Source organism: Danio rerio, chromosome 6, assembly GCF_049306965.1.
Source record: "Danio rerio strain Tuebingen ecotype United States chromosome 6, GRCz12tu, whole genome shotgun sequence".
In the NCBI taxonomy this organism is placed as follows: domain Eukaryota; kingdom Metazoa; phylum Chordata; class Actinopteri; order Cypriniformes; family Danionidae; genus Danio; species Danio rerio.
Genome location: NC_133181.1, coordinates 9,047,501 through 9,069,531, shown reverse-complemented (window position 1 = coordinate 9,069,531; position 22,031 = coordinate 9,047,501). Strand labels below are relative to the sequence as shown.

General features: G+C 37.7%; 3 protein-coding genes across 12 annotated transcripts in view; 2 read left to right on the top strand and 1 right to left on the bottom strand.

The window, feature by feature from the left end:
- Positions 1-434, top strand: part of rgl3a (ral guanine nucleotide dissociation stimulator-like 3a) — an 89,918-nt gene extending 89,484 nt beyond the window's left edge. For all 9 annotated transcript variants that reach the window (XM_073953603.1, XM_073953602.1, XM_073953604.1 and 6 more), the window contains one exon: positions 228-434. In XM_073953603.1, the coding sequence (XP_073809704.1) occupies positions 228-335 (108 nt within the window). In that variant the 3' untranslated portion in view covers positions 336-434. The remainder of the gene's footprint in view (positions 1-227) is intronic.
- Positions 1-22,031, top strand: part of LOC137495917 (uncharacterized) — a 68,242-nt gene that overhangs the window by 2,752 nt on the left and 43,459 nt on the right. The window lies entirely within an intron of this gene.
- Positions 11,313-19,219, bottom strand: nfil3-3 (nuclear factor, interleukin 3 regulated, member 3). 2 transcript variants are annotated; one of them, XM_005165738.6, is made up of 2 exons: positions 19,033-19,219; positions 11,313-14,069 (listed from the first exon to the last, which is right to left on the bottom strand). In XM_005165738.6, the coding sequence occupies exon 2, from the start codon at positions 13,962-13,964 to the stop codon at positions 13,074-13,076; it is 891 nt and encodes a 296-aa protein (XP_005165795.2). In that variant the 5' UTR covers positions 13,965-14,069; positions 19,033-19,219; the 3' UTR covers positions 11,313-13,073.

Genomic DNA, 22,031 nt, shown 5'->3' with positions numbered 1-22,031 from the left:
TTTCTGTATTATAATAGAGCATTGTTACTATTAATAATTATTATGATTATTATTATAATTCTTAATAATATTAGTAGTAGTAGTAGCAAAGAACAATAGTAACTATCATAAATTACTAAACCATTATTCTATGTTAGTACTATATATGTATATATGTGTGTGTGTGTGTGTGTGTGTGTGTGTGTGTGTGTGTGTGTGTGTGTGTGTGTGTGTGTGTGTTATTGCAGGGGTTCCCAAACTTTTCATCTCGCTACCCCCAAAATGGCAGTGACTTGCGACTCCCAATATCCTCTGAGGTGGTTATAAACCTTGCATGCAACAGAACACACCAATAGGTCCAAGTCTATTCTTTGTTTATTTATTTTTTTAAAGTATATAAGTGCGGTAAATGTGCCAGAAAGTTTAACCTGGTTCCATAAAAACAATCTGCTGTACATGACGCTATTGCTGTGTCTTTAATATAATGCAATCAACCCAAGTATTGCAAAATCCAATAGATTTACATAGATTAGATATTTGGAAATCACCAAGCGACCCCCACCTCACTTTGACAATTACTGTGTTATATTGTGTGTTGTATGTCACTTTTTAGTTACATTTTAAGTACATAGTAGTTAACCCTAATAATAAATAGAAAGATTAAGTCTTAATATAATATACACATCTCAGTGATCAATCGCTCTTTAAATGTTTTTATTTAGCTCTCTATGGTGATTTGTCAGTTGCTCAGTAAAGCAATTCATTGCTGGCAGGACAGCTAGTTAGTTGTTTAAAAATGTATGTCTTGTAAAAACGAGATCTCCTTCAAAACACAATCCAGGCCAAGGATACAGTCTTGGGACAGGAAAACAAGTTCAAGTTACATTCTTAGCATGCATTTACTAACATTTGGTTATGTGTGCTTGTCTGCGTCTGTTTTCTTTCACAAGTCACGTATTACACAACACGAATGAGTCAGTCCTTCCTGTTTTACTCCAGTTCTCTGACCTGAACAATGATACTGGCGGCAGTACAGTTCTCAGAAGCTGCTAATTATACATAAACAAACAGTTAACGTATTCTCCCAAAGAACTAGAGTAGGATATTCCAACCGGTTACTCAGTTTGCATCATCAAAGGGTTAGTTCACACAAAATAAATGAAAATACCATCATCATTTCATTTACTCACGCTTTACACTCTTCTAAATCAGTTTTTTTTTTCTGTTGAATAAAAAATAAGGTATTTTGAAGAATGCTGGAAACCTGTAACTATTGACTTCCAGAATATGTGTTTGACAGCAGAAGTCAATGATTTATGATTCTTTAAAAATATTCAGAAGTATTTTAAATGTTTCTTAAAATAAAGTATATTGTGTTCAATGAGAAAAAGAAATGTTGTTTTTTACCCAGACATTTAAAAAGAACTTATTTTAGAGCAGTAACCACAATACTGTGATTTTTTTATCCAAGGTTATCATACCAGCATAATCTTATTAGTACGATTTGCTTTACCCCCAAAAATGGTTGGGTTCAAGGCCGATTTATACTTCTGCGTTAAGCGCATGCATATGCATCGGCGCAGCCTTCGCGTGGGCACATAGTCCTCGCCATGGCTGATGCTGACACGCACCTCTTAAAAAGGTGACTATACGTCGCAATGATACGTAACGCAAGCTCTGTGTTTGGTCAGCTTGGAACTGGTGATGAGTGTGGGCGGAGCTGAGAGCCGTGTGCCCGTTGGAGTGAGTAGCTGCGTCCCAAATGGCACACTATGCACTCATGCACTATGTACTTATGCACTTACACACTCAACAGCATAGTATATGTATGTAGTGTTGTCCGAAATGGAGCACTATTGTTTTTTTACTAAGTGGAAATTCAAACCATTTCCCTAATGACGTTTGACGGTTGCTAAATCAGTAAAATAAACGACCGAATTATCAAATAATACCTGCCGTGGGAATAACCGCAGTCTCCATCGGGAGGCGCTATAATCACTCTCGCAGGAGAAATTTGCTTTCACCATTCAAAACAAATAGTTATTTAACATTTGCGCACAATAGCTCCGCCCCTTCCGCTACTTGGGCAAACCTGCGGTCGTTGAGTGCGTGAAGTGTCCATCATTCCACACTTCATTTTACCGGCTGAATGAGTGCATCATCCGGGTAATTAAAGTGCACTTATTATTTTTAGAGTTTTCGGTGTGAACACACTTTTTTATACTACGAAATGGCATAGAATAGTGCATAAGTATGCGATTTGGGATGCAGCTTGTGTTTAGAAGTGTCGAGTCTCATGAACTTTTGTTTTGTGTTTACCTTATGATTATGATTTTGTTTTGTGTTTACCTTATGATTAATGAACATCCGCCGGTTCCCACCTCTGAATGAGCGAGTTTTAGCTAAATGTAGTGTCCAGAAAAAACTAAATACCCGCAAAGAAACTTGACACAGAGCAACTTAAAAACCTGCTGCCAGCTAGCATTTCGGAAGAGTTATTGCAGAGCAACACAAACAGCACGCAGTAGAAGTCTGCATTACTGCGGCTGTCCCGCGGGCGCCGCAGGACCCGACCAGATTTCTGCGGCGCGGGAATAAAATTCCGAATTAATCGCGGGAGCGGTCGGTAACGGGTTTAATTTGGGACGGGAGCGGGCTGTCTAGCGGATATTGCTATGAGAGAGAGAGAGAGAGAGAGAGAGAGCGAGCGAGCTTTGCCTGTGTGTGTGCTTGGTGCTTGTGTGTGTGTATGTTAGTGCGCGCGCGCGAATGAGAGAGAGAGAGAGAGCTTTCCCAGATAGCAAAATACACTCGGGCCAGTTCCGGCTAGATTTTCGCCTGGCAGAGACTTACCACTCAGCCCGGCTCCGGCTGCCGGACTCCGGATGCTTGTGGACTCACTGCCCGATTCCGGCCTGAATCAATCGTGCCAGATGCGGCGGCCGTAAGCGAATCGGCCCGAGAGTAATGTGCGCTGCGGTCCGGAGCTGGCGCGACTGAGTATTTATATACCTTTATATAAAACCTTTTGGTGTTACATTGGTACTTGATACATGGTATTACAAGCCTTTGAGTTGATATAACAGCAAACGCCTGTGTGTCTGCTTGGTGCTTGTGTGTGTGTTAGTGCGCGCGCGCGTATGAGAGAGAGAGAGATTTGTCTGTGTGTGTGTGTGTTTATACAGACAGCTTGGCTGTCTGGACTGTATAGCTGGGGGATTTTCGGTTTTGTTCTCCCCCGCTTTTTAGCGGGATCGGGCGCGGCGGGCAGAAAACGGGGCGGGTCGGGCAGCGGGACAATAAATTCTTAATATAAGCGGGAGTGGTCGGTTCGGGCTAAAACCTGGCGGGTGCGGGTCTCTAGCACGCAGAACTATAAATGCATGGCTACGCTCAAGGCAAGCGCCATGGGTCACGCCGATCATTTGATGCAGAAGTATACATTTTCGTAAAGTATAAGTAGTGCATGGTATAAGTCTTCAGGGGTGGGGTTGGGTGCCATACCTCCTTTTTAAAATCGTACATTTTTGTATGACTGAACTCGAATACAGATACGAATTCATATGAATTAGCCGCTAAACTGACAAAACGTAAAATAGTTACGTTTCCTCGTGAGATCAGGCTGGAATCTCCAGGATCAGTTTGAATGTGGACAATGCTAAGATGTAGTTAAGCACAAAGATCAAGAAGGTTGCATCACTCTAGAATATTATGAAGCGATTTTAACCCTCAGGGTCATGTACCATGCTAGAATATAGTGAAGCGCTATAGGATCAGAAGGGTGGTTAACCATGCTTAAATGTAGTTAAGTGGCATGGCTGCGGGCCTTACTAGAATACTGTGAATCTCCAGGATCAGTATAAACGTGGAAAATTTTAAGATGTAGTTAAGCACAATGATCAAGAAGGTTGTGGATCACTCTAGAATATAATGAAGCCGTATAAACCCTGAGAGCTGTGGACCATATAGTGAATCACTAGGATCAGGAGGGCTGCCGGCCATACTAAAAATTTGTGAAGTGCCGGAATCAGAAGCACTAGGATCAGAAGGGTTGTGGACCACACTAAAATGCTAAGATGTAGTAAAGCACTAGGATGAATAAGGTTGTGGCTCACTCTAGAATATAGTGAAGCTCCAGGATGAGGGGGCTCCAGCAGGAGACAGTCCAATTTTGGGCTTCATCTGTTGCTGTGTGAATCGGGGTCTGCTGGCCGTGAACTTGCCTCTCCTGCCCCTCCCCATTCTCCCCCATTCACCCACAGCTGCGTCTGCCACAGTTCCCCGGGCAACCGTTATGCTGCCTGCCTAGCAACTGGTCGTCCCTCCCCCACCTCCTCCCTCTGGCAGACAGAGAGGGGTTGATCAGGGGTGCAGCGCAGACAAAGAGCCCAGTGTGTGTTTATCTGATGCGGATCGAGGAGCAGGAAGTGTCCTCCACACACTCGCTGCTCCACCACTTCATCTCGCATCCAGGCGGAGCAGATGTGTGGAGTCATGAGCGGGGGGCAATGTTTTGAAACCCTGCCACTTCTTCATTCATAAAAAGCTGAATGCCTATTAAAATCGCACCTTAGGGGTTTGCAAATCAAGAGCAGTTTCATGTTGTGGACGTGCATATTGTAAACACGAGAGGAAGGTACAGGATGAAAACACACTCGTTTTATTACGTCATGGTCAATAGCGCGTTAATAAAGGTAAACAAAGCTTGGCAGTGCCCCCACATGGTGACATTACAACATGAGACTTGATTAGTGTTATTTAAGGTAATAATATGAAATAGAACCAATAATAATTGTTGTTACTGTTGTTGTTTTATTAAAATTACGTATTAAAAACTGACTGATAGTGTACACCTAAATTTCAGACATGGCTCACAGAGTTTTGTAATGTACCATACGTGGAAAAGATTAGATATGAGATTGCAAATAAACCAAAGAAATTTTCTAAAATTTGGAAGCCCTTTTTTGAATGTCTACAGACTGACCAATGAAAACTGATTGGTATGGAAGATTCTGAATCATAGCAATGTGAACACTAATTCTCAATAATTAGGTATGTATAGGTTTTCAATTATCCAAAATTTTTATTATTTATTTATTTATTTATTATTTTATCTCTTTTCCTTATTTTATAATTTTTTCTTCTCTCTTTTGTTATTTGTATTGATTTGTATTCATATGTATATATGCTCTATATGTCATGTACATATGTAGACATTTGACTGGACTTGTGGATATGTGCAGGTATAGATTTCTCATGGAGGAATATGATTAAATATCTGTACAGTTGTGGATGTACATGTGCATATGTATCTACATATCAAATATGTTTCTTTATTATTATTTGCTGGCATGGGAGGGATTTGGGGTTTGTTCTTTAAAATGTGAAAAACTTTAAATAAAATATATATATAAAAAAACTGACTGATTAAAAAATGCATTATACAAAAATCATCATTGCTGGCAATCATGATCATTGTAATTGATCAATGTCAATAACATGTTATTAAAATAATATAAAATGTAAGAAATAATAATATAAAACATTGATGGTGACCTTGCTGTATTTTATTATTATTATTATTATTATTATTATTATTATTATTATTATTAATATTATTATTATTATTGTTGTTGTTGTTGTTGTTGTTGTTGTTGTTATTATTATTATTATTATTATTATTATTATTATTATTATTATTCATTTTCTTATCGGCTTAGTCCCTTTATTAATCCGAGGTCGCCACAGCGGAATGAACCGCCAACTTATCCAGCATATGTTTTAACAGCCTGATCTCATGAGGAAACGTAAGTATTTTACGTTTTGTCAGTTTAGTGGCTAATTCGTACGAGTTCAGTCAGATGGAAATGTACGATTTTAAAAAGAAGGCATGGCACCTAACCCTACCCCTAACCCCAGCTGTCACTGGGTGATGAGCAAATCGTACTAAATTGTACGAATTAGATCGTACGAATTCATACGAATTGCCCACTAAATCAAAATGTTACGAGTTGCCATGAGATTGCGTTGGTTTTATGCAACGCATGCCCTTCCAGCTGTAACCCATGTCTGGGAAACATCTATACACACTCATCACACTCATACACTACGGACATTTTAGCCTACCCAATTCACCTGTACCACATGTCTTTGGACTTGTGGGGAAACCGGAGCACCCGGAGGAGATCCACGTGAACGCGGGGAGAACATGCAAACTCCACACAGAAACACCAACTGACTCAGCCGAGGCTCGAAACAGCGACCTTCTTGCTGTGAGGCGACAGCACTACCTACTGCGCCACCGCGCCACCAATAATTATTATTATTATTATTATTATTATTATGGGGCCGCACAGTGGCGCAGTGGGTAGCACAATTGCCTCACAGCAAGAAGGTCGCTGGGTTGAGCATCGGCTGTGTTAGTTGGCGTTTCTGTGTGGAGTTTGCAAGTTCTCCCCGTGTTTGTGTGGGTTTCCTCCGGGTGCTCCGGTTTCCCCACAAGTCCAAAGACATGTACAGGTGAATCGAGTACGCTAAAAATAGTTTGTAGTGTATGTGTGTGACTGAGTGTGTGTGGATGTTTTCTAGTGATCGGTTGCAGCTGGAAGGGCATCCACTGCGTAAAACATATGCTGGATAAGATGACAATTCATTCTGCTGTGGCAACCCCAGATTAATAAAGGGACTAAGCCGAAAAGAAAAAGAATGAATGAATAATTGAATGAATATTATTATTATTATTGATATTATTACTATTATTATTTATAGTTATTAATATTTTAATATATTGTTTTGTGTGATTTATTAATATAGTTGTTTTGTTTAATTATAATAATAATATTGTATTTCTACATTAAAATAGATGTTTTTCTAATAACAATAATTGTAATAATAAATATTGTTCTAAAATAATAATTATGGTTGTAATTTAACAAAGCGTTAATATTTTATATATATATATATATATATATATATATATATATATATATATATATGTTATTTATTATCATTAGTAGAAATAGTAATTATTGTTACTGTTGTTGTATTGATGTTTTAAGGCTAATATATGTATTTATACAACAGTTTTGTCTAGTTCTTGAGTCTGATTGGCTGATAGCTGTGAAATATTAAAGTAATATCAGCACTCGTATAGCCTCTTCACCCTTGTGTATTACTCCGCCCACAAGAGTGGTAAGCAGAGGACTACAGTTGGACAAATATTGTAGCTGTTGGACAACATCATGTACTTTTGAGGCTTCTTTAGTCGAGAATGTAGTTGTTTAGATTGCATGTAGTTTATTTATAAGGACAGTGCCTATTTTAATTATTTATGATTTCTAAGATTCAGTGCCTTGGTGGCCATTATTGGGATTAGCCTGGCATACTGAGCAGAGCAAAGACGGTTGACATACCGCCACAAGAGAGTGACAGAGCCCGCATAAGTAGTCTTTCGGGGAGAAAAACAGCTTTTTTTCCAGCGTAGGTTTCAAACTACAGCTGAACAAACTATTATAGAAAAGGTAAGTGACAATCTAAGTCGATCTCCTTGTTTTGCATTTAGTAGTGCTGTATTTATACCATAGTAATCTTGTAGTGTTTGCTTTGTTCTTGCTTTTTTCTGGGTTAATTATTGTGATCTTCTGATTGCAATAGAGAAATACTGGGAAATCACTAGACTAGTGACAGTTCATGTCCTTCAACCTAATGTGTATGATGTGTACGACCCATATGTGTATGAATGGCAGAAAAAAGTAGTTCCTCTTACAAAAGGGTTAAGACTCTCTGTTTGATTTTTTGCTTTATAAACAATTATGCCGTTAAACTGTTGTATAAACGTAACATCACAGTTGTAACATCAACAATTGTAGCAGTGCAATATGACTGTATTTTGTCACTAGTGGGACACTAAGGCACAATGCACGCCTCCCACCAGTGCCAATATACAGCCATATCGCACTGCTACTTGTGTGATATTGCTAATAAATAAAATAACAAATATAAAATTGTTGCTATTAATATACAAATTTAATCTTATTAATAAATATTGGTTTTATTTCAATATTTTGTCAATTAATTTTTTAAATATGTTGTATTTTTGTTTTATTATTAGTAAAAATGTAATTAAATAGTTTTTAGTTAAATGTTTTGTTATTATTATCATTATTATAATACTACTATTTTTATCAATTATTATATTATTGCCATTGTTATTAATAAAATCAAAATTTTATAACTATTGTTATAGACAAAGAGTGATTTTATTGTTTTGTTATTATTTTATTTGTATTATTTTATTATTGTTATAAACACACACTGATTAGTTCGGTCAGCTTTCAGCTTTGATTTTAAAATATCAGAGGAATTTAAGCAGATGAGCCTGTAAAGCATCCATTTCGATCCACTGCCTTCTTTTTTGCATCACTTGCATGTTTAGTATAAATGCATTCGTGAATCAATAACTTTGTCTCCCACTGCCTGAAATAGCAGCAGAAGTGCTGATGTTGACATTGAGCATGTAGCTGCGAACAGTTTGGCAGACTGTGGGACTCTGGAGGAAACGCATTCAGAAATAGTAGTTTCTTTCCGCTCTACTACTCAGTCCTCTGTGCAGGAGCACCGTCCTCTGCTGAACTGAGTGTTACTTTCAGCTTTGTTTGTTGAAGTCACACCTTACAATAGGGAATCAATGACTTTTCCTCGCATCTTTAAATAGCTGTGGAGGTGCTGAGTGTGCTGACGCTGCCATTGAAGCTGTTGCAGGAATCAGCCTCCGCAGGAGATGTGTGTTGTCTTGTAAAGTGCTGCTTGAAATCTGGCATCCACTGTTTGAATAAGCATCGTGTGTGAACGAAATGTCTGAGATGGCAAATTAAGTGTATTTTACATTAGATCTTTTTGTGTTCATTTTAACTGTACGGTATGGATTTAGACAAAAAAAATGTGTATTTTTATGTAATAATTTTATCTGCATTTCTTTTAATTAATATATTTTAATCTAAGCATACAAAAAAAAAGTCAGACTCAGGACCTTTAGAACAAAAATGGATTTAAAATTTATTTATTTATTTTTATATTGGGAGAATGTCACGTTTAAATGCAAGAAAACAGACCCAGTTGCAGCAATGAACAATACAAAGGGGTTTATTGACAGAATAAGGCACAAGTAGACACAGGGGGGTGATAAGGTCCAAACGGTAGGGGCAACAACACAAGGAAGCCAGTGGTAGTGACAAAATACTAAAATGAAAAGCCAGCCAGGAGTAGGAGCAACAGTGGTCAGAACCAGATCTAGATCCTGGAGCAGACTCCAGACTGTCAGACCAGGGAGGTCAGGACACGTAATAGGACTGGAAAAATTATAAGACAGGACAAACAGACAGTAATAATATACAAAAAAAAAAAAAAAAACTGAAATGAAATAAAAATCTAAATACTAGAAGACAGACCGACTTAAGCAATCTGATCAAATAAAACTGAAATAAACTTTTAGAATCTTAAAGAGAGTAATTAAACAAATCAAACAACTACTAATAATTACTAAAAGACTAAGACTGACAGAAAAATGGAACAATGGCTCTAAGGGTAAAAGTAAAATAAAGATTAGAACACAAAATTAAGTAAACACTAGAAACAACGAAAGAAAGTAATAGCTACAAACAAACAATAAATAGATAAGCTAACTAGAACAGGCAAGACCAAAAGCTTACTACAAATGCAAGGCAAGGATACAATACAAGCTCACATGGAACGAACCAGCAAAGAAATGAGAACACTCAGCACATTATATAGAACAAAGCACATGAGAGACAGGTGAAAACAATCAGGATAACAAGGTCTAAATAAATAAGAGGGCGGGGTAACTGAAAGCAAGGAGGAAAGACAAGAGGAGCACATGGCCAACACAAATTAAGACTTATCAATGTAAATAAGCACAGGACAAACAAGCAAACATTAAACACTGACAGGACAGACAAGACTGTCAGGTCAGGACCATGACAGAGAATATGTACAATTACAGAATCTTTGCAAATATATAAAGTCCTCCACATTTTACTTATGCAAAAAAAAAAAAAAAAGTTTAAACAAAATTTATCCTTCTATTATTCTTGAGTACAAGTGATTATATTACAACTACATGTCTACATGTATATATATATATATATATATATATATATATATATATATATATATATATATATATATATATATATATATATATTTATATATATATATATATATATATATATATATATATATATATATATATATATATATATATATATATATATATATATATATATATATATGTATACACACACACATACATACACATTGTCATCATGGCAAAGATAAAATAAATCAGCTATTAGAAATGAGTTATTAAAGCTATTATGTTTAGAAATGTGTTGAAAAAAATCTTCTCTCTGTTAAACAGACAAAGGGTAAAAAATAAACAGGGGGTTAATAATTCAGGGGGGCTAATAATTCTGATGTCAACTGTACATATATATATATATATATATATATATATATATATGTATTATTTTAACATAAACAGGAATTAGTTGCTTAGTAAAAAATATCCATAAATTAGCAGCTTTCTGTATTTTGTGTATTTTTCCCAGTTTATTTATGCTTTTGAATATTATGGGAACTTGATATTTCTTCCAACAACTTTTAACCTTGAAAAGTTTTTAAAAAAGTGACTTTTATTAACATTGTTAATAGCTTAAAGTGATGTATTGTCTGGGTTGGTGTTGTGTATCATGGTACAAAATCCTTGTAAAAAACTGCTAGTACATTTTCTGTTATTATACAGACTTATATAATTTTGGTAACACTTTATAATAACACTATGAATCATTTATGAAGCATTAGCAAATAGTGAATTTGTTATTTGTTAAACATTACCTCTACATTAATAGAATACAAATGCTGTATTCTTGACTTGGAGCACATTAATAATGTGCTTAATAACTGTACTTTCATACCTGTATACTATAGTATATGTTTAACTAAAAGTTATACTTATAAAAGTATACACTAAAAGTATACATTTTCCTAAAAACTTTTAAATAATAGTGGATGTGCACAAATAAACTATATAATTTGTGTGTGTTTAATTCCTCTTTAAGACAGAACTAAATAATCAAAAGTACAATTGTTATTAGATTATTGTTCTTTTTTTAATATTACACTGTAAATCTCACAGACACTGTGCTTTAAAATACGCGACTGATTCTTTGTCAGACTCTAAGCATGGAGGCAAATGTATTCCTTGGATTGCAAAGAATGTGAGTTTGAAAAAAAAACCTCAAACGTCAACATCAAAATCCTCTTGTGTGCCATTGTGCATTTTTATGTGTTGTTCTACAGTTTCAGCAGATGCCTTTATCTTAGATCTCTTAATAACAGATGTGTGGTTTAAAACAGAGCTTCTAGCTTTTTAGTTCCCCTCTTTCTGGGTAAACGGAGTGTGCGCTTTATTCATAGAATCCACATATTTGAGCCAGATGTGTAAAATTAATGTCAAAGAAAGAAAAATACTGGGAACCCCGAGTACATTTAAACAATTGGAGAAAACCACAAATGTTCTTGCCCCAAGTTAAAAAAAAAAAAAATTGGGTTTTAATTTCCATATGTGAATTTTTTATGTTAAACAAAGTTTAAAATCTGAAATTTTACACTTCCCTACTATATAGTATTTGAAAAACAGTACAGGAGTAATACAGTTATATCTATAGTGTTAAAAAAAACAGTATGATGACCTATTACTTCTGAAGTGCACATCCAATGGACACTTTACCATCCCATGAGGCCAAACGAAAATTAAATTATGAATTCACTGTAAAATAATTCTTGCTGTCTTAAATGTTTTGGTTGAATTAACTTAACTTTTCTAGGCATTTCAACATCTACAAATTATAGTTGAAACCTGATTAACTTATCAAAAAATTAATACATCAAAATATTTGTGAGGCGAGGCAGTGGCGCAGTAGGTAGTGCTGTCGCCTCACAGCAAGAAGGTCGCCGGGTCGCTGGTTCGAACCTCGGCTCAGTTGGCATTTTTGTGTACAGTTTGCATCTTCTCCCTGCCTTCGCGTGGGTTTCCTCCAGGTGCTCCGGTTTCCCCCACGGTCCAAAGACATGCGGTACAGGTGAATTGGGTAGGCTAAATTGTCCATAGTGTGTGTGTGTGTGAATGTGTGTGTGGATGTTTCCCAGAGATGGGTTGCGGCTGGAAGGGCATCCGCTGCATAAAAACTTGCTGGATAAGTTGGCGGTTCATTCCGCTGTGGCGACCCCGGATTAATAAAGGGACTAAGCCGACAAGAAAATGAATGAATGATTGAATATTTGTAGTCCTGACTTAGTCATGTGATAATATCGAAGTTTCCATCCAAAGATGCAAATTAAAGTTATGCGCACAACTCGAATAAAACGTTTGTGAATAAAGCCCCGTTCTGTATAGAAGAACTGGCGGTAAATAGCAAAAAGAAATATGGAATTTAGGGTTGGGTCGATAGACGATGCCATTATCCATCACCGATGGCTGATAGACATCCAAATGATGACCTGGCATCATGATCCTCCGCCTCGCCCCCGTCGCAGCAGGGGCATTTAAGAAAGAAAACGATTCACGTCCACACTGTAGCATTTCTGAACAGCTCTTCATCCACACTATACTGCTGAAAAGGCACATCACGTGACCACACACAAACAGTCGGGAATTCATGAGTTCAGACGTACGAAAATATGACATTTTAAAAAGAGGCGTGGCACCAAACCTTGCCCCTTAACCCAACCTTCAATGGGGATGAGCAAATCGTGCTTAAAATGTGCAAATGAGATTATACAAATTCATACATATTAAACAACAATAACATTGATATTTCAAGAGAAAACTGTGGCGCTTTTGTCACAATATTTGTCATTTAATACAACACATAGTGTCATTACTAGAGTAGCAGACAAGCATATTAATGTTTCACTAGATCTAAAAAAAAAAATGGCCAGCTGTTTCAGTGAGCAACCAGCTGCCGCCTTATATTTGTATGTGTAAATGGGCCTTCTTTCTTTGGATGACTCAGACGTCAGGTGCGATTTGATTTCAGTGCTTTTGAGAGAAGCGTTTTTTTGAGCTCGGCCACTTCTTTAGTCAAAGCGCTGAGCTGTAATCTGATCAGGCTCTGACTTGAAGAGTTATTCTGATATGCCGTTGAACAAACTGATGGCATTGTGTGTGTTTGCGGGCTCCATAAACCCTCAGTGCTCTTACAAACCGAAGCCATATTTTCCACTGGATGAAGAAAACCATCAGCGCCTTCATTTCCAGACGCCATCTTGAAACGCAGTTTATGAGGAAGACTTTTCAGACTGTTTTCTTGATATCCTGATGAATATGTTCCTACTACTTCATCAGCAACTGAGATATCTGGATTGCCAATACTTGACCCCGCTGGCATGATGAACCCATAGTTTTGCGTTGAGATTGGCAATGGCTGTACAGTAAGTGGGTTTGTATCTCGTATTGTCGGAAATTCTTGGATATGTGAAAAGATTTGCACCGGATCTTCTGAGGGATCTTTGATCAAACCGAATCTTAACTTCAGTGCCAGAAGCTCAGCTTTCAGACGTGCGTTGTCTTCAAGAAGAGCCAGGACTTGGTTTCCAATCACTCTGTCGTTGTTTCTGCGTTTTTCACGGGAACGCCTGGCAGCCTCATTGTTCTTTTTGCGTTTGTCCTGATAACCTTCTTCTTTTTTCTCAAGAGGGATGGACTCTCGCTTCCGACTCGATGCATCCATTTCTGGACCATCTTTGCATCTCAGACCATTAGGATGAAAGAGAAAACATTGAGCTGACATGCTGCTGGATGTTAATAAGGACACTGTTTCTTCTGTGTTGGAGAGAGCTCCATCCTGACTTATTTCTTCAGGACACATCGCTTTCTGTTCTGCCAGCAGGACACTCTGGTCCCTCATGCTTCGAGTCTGGGACTTTATGAATGTGTGAAATCTCTAGACTCTCACAAGCTTGGTAATGTTGGCAGGCGAGAAACTCATCGTCTTAAAGATCTTCAGCTCCATCTAGTGGTGGAAAGCAGAAATAATATTGAGTTGTTTATATTAGTTGGTTTATAACAAAACTATGTAGCAATGTGGCATCTTAAATTGTTTTTAAATAATATTAATTATTAAAATATAAAAAAAAAAAATAATATATATATATATATATATATATATATATATATATATATATATATGTATATATGTATATAAATATAAAAGGAAAATTAAAATATATAAGGAAAAATAAAATATATATATTTTAAGAATAACTTGAATTTAAGTGTATTTCTTTCTATTTTTTAAAAATGTGTTAGATTACCAAAATTTTATTTTATTGGATATAAACTTTACATTTTATATAAAGATAAAAGATAAAATATTTTAATAAAACCGTTTTGTGTAAATGCACTTGCATAAAAAAAAGAATTCCCTGAGAAATGTTTTTGTAAGATGTTATTGTTTTAATGAAAAACTATCATTTTAGTCTACAAAATAGTGTATATAAAAATAGTGTCTTTATTTAATCCAATATGCTTCTTCACATGCATATCACACATATTTTTTTATTATAAATACATTCAAATTTAAATGTGTTAAAAAGTTAAATCTATCTTACGTTCTGCTAGCGGTCAAACCCATACCCGCCTCAAATTTAATTAGTCATGAACTAATTATTAGATAATTAGATATTTTTACTTAAAAAAATTAAAGGGGTGTTTTGTGAGCCAGAAAACTGGTTTGTTGCTAAAGGGCAACACCATGCCATAGAGCAGGGTTAGGGAACCTAGGGCTCGGGAGCCACATGTGGCTCTTTGACTGAAAATATGTGGCTCTCCAGCTATCTCCCTTCAATAAAAAATTAAAACTGTCACTAGAAATCAGTTCCCTATTGTAAATACAATTACGAATGACATTTTATTGTATATTTTTACAGCAAAATGAAAAGGAATAAAAATAAAGGGATATTTCAATGCGCATGTGCAGCGCTGTGGATTAACTTGAATGGGACACTAACAAAAGTTATGCAACTTACATGTCTATGGTATCCTTGCGCACGTAAATTCAAACAACATATACGAGTGCTGATGGCGAAAAGAAAACAATTCTATAAATTATCCTTTCTTGATACGTGGACTTGCTCGACATGTGATGCTCATATCCCCAATGGCTCTCTAAATAATGCAAATTCAGAAATGGTTCTTTGCTGAAAAAAGGTTCCTGACCCCGTGCCAATAGAGGGTATATATTTTATAGCTATATTTAAGTAAGCTAGATATTATTTACATATTTACATTTTTTTTTTTTTTTTTTTGCTGTTGCAGATTTTTAAAAAGTTTTGTAAATGAGAGCTGCCTATAGCCCATATGTATGATTTGTCACCACAATTGTACATTTTTCGAAATGAGCTTTATTAGTCAAATAGACATCGATGGTTTCTTGAAGAACGTTAATGATTAATACAAATAATTACACAAACTTATATAGTGAAAAGCGGTTCTTCATACTTTGAAAATGTATTTATGACACTAACTAACACTTTGCAGAACTCATTTACTGAAATGCTAGTTAAAAAATCCAAAATGTTTCTTCTCATTATCGTGCCTTGTAATGCAAACACGCACTTCAACCGCTGCCGTCAACATGACGCGCTCTTTATACGTTTATTATGGTGGCTTGAAAAGCCAACATACTGTTATCTCACGTAAACTTATTATTATTCTTCTTCTTCTTATTCTTCTGAGACTAATTTCTAAGTGTATCTCCTCCTAAACTTTTCAAGCTTCATACTTCAAACTTTCGTCAAACCTTCAAACTGGTCTGACTCGGGTTGCTATATCCTTTCCGACTGATCCGACTTTCGGTTTTCCGAAAAACGACCCGGAAAATTCCCAAAATTCCCATTGACTTAACATTGGGTCAAACTTTGTGACCTCATAACTCTGCATCAGACTGTCCTACAGACTTCTAACTGGGCTCATTTAACTCAGTCTAGCCAGCAGCCAATAACTGATGACCTTTTAACTTACTAGCCACTCCCTAGCAACCACTTTTGGCACCCTAGCAACTGTCCCATAGACTTCCATTGTAAAAGACTGCCATTGACTTAACATTGAGTCAACCTTTGTGAGCTCATAACTCTGCATCAGTCTGTCCTACAGACTAGAGTCAGGCCTCATTCAACTCAGTAGCCAATCACTGATGACCTTTAGACTTACTAGCCACTCCCTAGCAACCACTTATGGCACCCTAGCAACTGTCCCGTAGACTTCCATTGTAAAAGACTCTCATTGACTTAACATGGGATCAAACTTTGTGAGCTCATAACTCTGCATCAGACTGTCATACAGACTAATGGCTGAGCTCATTTAACTCAGACTACCAAACTGCCAATAACTGATTAGCTTTTAACTTTCTAGCCACACCCCTAACTACCACATACTGCACCCTAGCAACTGTCCCGTAGACTTCCATTACAAAAGACTCTCATTGACTTAACATTGGATCAAACTTTGTGAGCTCATAACTCTGCATCAGACTGTCATACAGATTAATGGCTGAGCTCATTTAACTCAGACTACCAAACTGCCAATAACTGATGAGCTTTTAACTTTCTAGCCACACCCCTAACTACCACATACTGCACCCTAGCAACTGTCTCGTAGACTTCCATTAAAATAGGCCAAGATGCATATCTTTGCAAAGCAGTGTCATAGAGACATGGGGGTTGGTTCTTTGACTAAGACAACTAACCACATTCAAGTTCACTCTGTAACCTCGCCCATAGCAACAAAACAGAATACCCTAGCAACCATTCATCAACAGCTATATCTCAGCATCAGAACATCGTAGAGACTTGGAGATTGGCTCGTTTGACTCATGCTAGCAAACGGAACTTCCTATATGCTACACATGCTAGCAGTGACTAGCTACATGCTAATATTGACTAGCCAAGTACTGTAACTTGCTAGAAATGCTTACTAAGTATAAATGTTTTATCAAGCATGTATGTGAGGCTTGCCTAGTAACCAACCAGGGTACCCTAGCAACTGCCTAGCAACCACCCAAATTACCCTAGCAACTGCCTAGCAACCACCTAGCAACGGCCTAGTAATGCCTTAGTAAGGGCCTAGCGACCACTCAGGACACCCTAGCAACCGCCTAGCAACGCCTTAGCAACTATTCAGAATACCTTAGCAACCACTTAGCAACACCTTAGCAACCACGTAGCAACCACTTGGGACACCTTAGCAACCGCCTAGCAACACCTTAGCAACCACCTAGCAACCACTCAGAACACCCTAGCAACTGCCTAGCAACGCCTTAGCAACCACCTAGCAACACCTTAGCAACCACTCAGGGCACCATAGCAACCACCTAGCAACGCCTTAGCAACCACTCAGAATACCCTAGCAACCATCTAGCAACCACTTAGGACACCTTAGCAACCACCTAGCAACACCTTAGCAACCTCTCAGAACACCCTAGCAACCGCCTAGCAACACCTTAGCAACCACCTAGCAACCACTTAGGACACCCTAGCAACCGCCTAGCAACACCTTAGCAACCACCTAGCAACCACTTAGGACAACTTAGCAACCCCCTAGCAACACCTTAGCAACCACCTAGCAACCACTCAGAACACCCTAGCAACCGCCTAGCAACACCTTAGCAACCACCTAGCAACCACTTAGGGCACCCTAGCAACCGCCTAGCAACACCTAAGCAACCACCTAGCAACCACTAAGGACACCTTAGCAACCACCTAGCAACACCTTAGCAACCACTCAGAACACCCTAGCAACCACCTAGCAACACCTTAGCAACCACCTAGCAACCACTTAGGACACCCTAGCAACCGCCTAGCAACACCTTAGCAAACACCTAGCAACACCTTAGCAACCACCTAGCAACCACTTAGGACACCTTAGCAACCACCTAGCAACACCTTAGCAACCACCTAGCAACCACTTAGAACACCCTAGCAACCGCCTAGCAACACCTTAGCAACCACCTAGCAACCACTCAGGACACCCTAGCAACCACCTAGCAACACCTTAGCAACCACTAAGCAACCACTCAGGACACCCTAGCAACCACCTAGTAACGCCTTAGCAACCACTCAGAATACCCTAGCAACCACCTAGCAACCACTTAGGACACCTTGGCAACCACCTAGCAACACCTTAGCAACCACTTAGAACACCCTAGCAACACCTTAGCAACCACCTAGCAACCACTCAGAATACCCTAGCGACCACCTTGCAACACCTTAGTAACCACTTAGCAACTAGTCAGAACACCTTAGCAACTGCCAAGCACCACCTTAGCAACCACCTAGCAACTAGTCAGACCACCTTAGCAACTGCCTTGCACCACCTTAGCAACCACCTAGCAACCACTTAACACCCTGGCAACCGCCTAGTAAAATGCTATATCATGCTAGAATCATGCTAACAACATGCTAATTCATGCTAGAATCATGCTAGTAACATGCTAATTCATGCTAGAATCATGCTAGTAACATGCTAGTTTATGCTAGAATCATGCTAACAACATGCTAATTCATGCTAGAATCATGCTAGTAACATGCTAATTCATGCTAGAATAATGCTAACAACATGCTAATTCATGTAAGAATCATGCTACTAACATGCTAATTCATGCTAGAATTATCCTAGTAGCATGCTAATTCATGCTAGAATCATGCTAACAACATGCTAATTCATGTAAGAATCATGCTACTAACATGCTAATTCATGCTAGTAATATGTTAACTCAAGCTTAAATCATACTAACATGCTATTTACACTTTAAAACCACTTCAAACTTTCAGATTCGGCTTTTCAAGCCACCATAAAGTTTGTCCTCAAACTTTAATATCTAGTTAACGATTAAGCTCGATTTTTGATACGTGTTCCCTTCAAATATCTGATATGAAACATCATTTACGCTCTTTTAAAATGAATTAATTGTATCTTACCTTCAAGTTATACGCTTAGTGTTCTCTTTCAAGTCACGCACGGAGCTTATCAGGTGATTTGGTCTGTTCAGAGATGCAAATACTGGTTGAAACTGCGGCGTGTTTGTCCTCTTCGTCTTGGATCGTAGAGGTCTGTCTTTCTGTCTCTGTGTCATCTGCAGACCGACCGATGCTCTATGGAGGGTTCAGTCGGGGTCGCGAGGTCAGCTGATACAAGCTCTGTTCTGCGTCATGATGCACGAGAAGCACATCAATTGCACACTGTCACAATACAATACATCGGTTTAAATTCATATTACCAAATTACTGCTGATCAAATGGTGGCAGTGCTGTTATTGAAAATTACAATGGCTTGTGTTGTGTAGTTAAATGCACTAACAGTGTTGATGTAGTTAATTATTTTGATTTGTAATATGTAGTCTCTGTAATCTAATGTTACTCAGTATTTACTGTATACCTGTATGCGGTCATAATGACAAACTTCACAAAACAAAAACAATGAAATGAGACTAAAATGAAAAATACATCAAGCTCAACTGCCAGCATTAAAAAAAATTGTGAATACCGTTTTGTGTGTTTTTTGCATAAATATTAACACAAATTATTGACTCCTTGCAATTTTTTTATACAAGCATAACTGGCTTTGTTTTCAGTGAATGTGACTTAGGTGACACGCGGCTGAGTGGTTAGCACTGCTGCTTCACAGCAAAAAGGTCGCTGGTTCGAGTCTTGTCAGGGTCAGTTGGCTTTTCTGTGTGGAGTTTGCATGTTCTCCCCATGTTGACGTGGGTTTCCTCCGGGTGCTCCTGTTTCCCCCACAGTCCAAAGACATGCGCTGTAGGTGAATTGATTGATTGGTTGTAGTGTTTGTGTGTGCACATGTGAGATTTTTTTAATTATTTTGACTTTATAAAAAAGTAAGCATTACAAAGTTAATGCACAGTTATTTCTAGTTAAAATAAAAGAAGCCACTTTTGATTGTAGCGTTTAGATTTCATTCATTCATTCATTCATTTTCTTTTCGGCTTAGTCCCTTTAATAATCTGATGTCGCCACAGCGAAATGAACCGGCAACTTATCCAGCATATGTTTTACGCAGCGGATGGCCTTCCAGCTGCAACCCATAACTGGGAAACATCCATACACACTTATTCACACACATAGATTACAAACGAATTAGCTAACCCCGTTCTTCTATAGCACAAGTCTTTGGACTGTGGGGGAAACTGGCGCACCCAGAGGAAACCCATGCAAACACGAGGAGAGCATGCAAACTCCACACAGAAACGCAAACTGACACAGCCGGGCTTGAACCAGCGACCTTCTTGCTGTGAGGCAATCGTGCTACCCACTGCGCCACCATGATGCCCGTTTAGATTTTATGGTAGCAATGAAATGAATAGAAACAGTGTTTACTGATTTATTTATTTATTTTTTTGTACTGACTTTTTTTTTTGTTTGTTCTTATCCTAAATATGGATGTCAATGACATCAGGAATTCTTCAGAATGTTTTGTTTTGTGTTCAACAGAAGAAAAAAGTTTCTAAAAACTACTTGTGTGTGAAGAAATGCGAGGACATTTTTAAACTATCTCTTTAAGAGGAGTAATTTAGCAGATATGTAATCCTTAATAACTAAATGTTTACTCTAGCTGACAAAAGACCAGTTGTAAGAGCAACAAATAATAACTTGACTTCTAGTTGATCATTTGGAAAAGTGGCAGAAAGTCGTTCATTTTTCCGATGAATCATCTGTTGAACTGCATCCCAATCATCACAAATACTGCAGAAGACCTACTGGAACCAGCATGGACCCAAGATTCTCACAGAAATCAGTCAAGTTTGGTGAAGGAAAAATCATGGTTTGGGGTTATATTAAGTATAGGGGCAGGAGAGGGCAAATTCTTCAGCATGATAGTGCTCCTACTCATACTTCAGCCTCCACATCAAAGTTCCTGAAACAAAGAAGGTCAATGTGCTCAAGGATTGTCCAGCCCAGTCCCCACACATGAACATTATTTAGCTTGTCTAGGGTAAGCTGGAGAAGGAGGCAATGGAAATGATTTCATAGAATCTTGATGAACTCTGAGAGTCCTGCAAGAACACTTTCTTTGCCGTTCCGGATGACTTTATTAAAAAGAGATTTGAGTCAGAGCAGAGATGTATGGATGCAGTCCTCCAAGCTCACGAGAGTCACACAATATTCATTCTTTCTCCACTGCACCATCACTTTATATTCTACACTGTACATTATTTCTGTTATGCAACAAGACTTTTGTCTAAGCAAAGTCAGACCTTACTGTCCTAATTAAATAATTCAAAATCAAGGCATGATCATATTTTATTTCGGTAAAATAGGCATAATCTAGAGGCCTTTGCCTTTCATATAAGCTGCCTATAATGCCAAATGATCAACTAGAAGTCCAGGTATGATTTGCTGTTCCTAAAACTTGAATGGGCGACAAGACTTTTGTCAGGTAGTGTACATCCCTGTGTATCTTCTGCACTGAACTACACAGTAGACAACATTTATAATACACAGCTTTTAATGCAAAATTCAGTTTTATAAATCATCTATTCATTTTAGTAATACTAATTTAAAATAATTATTGTAATCCTAGTTTAATGTTTTCAACTAATATTGTATAGAGCCTGTCTTGAAAATGAACTGCTGTCCTCAGGGCACCAGCGATAAACATCATAAAGACTCTTTGTGAAGCACAAGCTGCCCTTCATTGAGTTAGCAGTGTAATAAAGCACGCAATACGCAACCAGTCACTTTCTTACCTCAAATAACATCCATGCTTAACTGAGAGTGTGTGCAGGGGCAGACTTAAGCAATAAACCCATGGAATTAGGGGGCCCGACCAATGCCAAGAAGCCTGTATTAATCACAAAGCTCTTTTATAAATTTTGTATCATGTTTTAACAATATTACTTGTTTTTAAAACCGGTGGCCCCCATGAATAGTGGAACGTTCCCTCTGTACTGCACATGCAA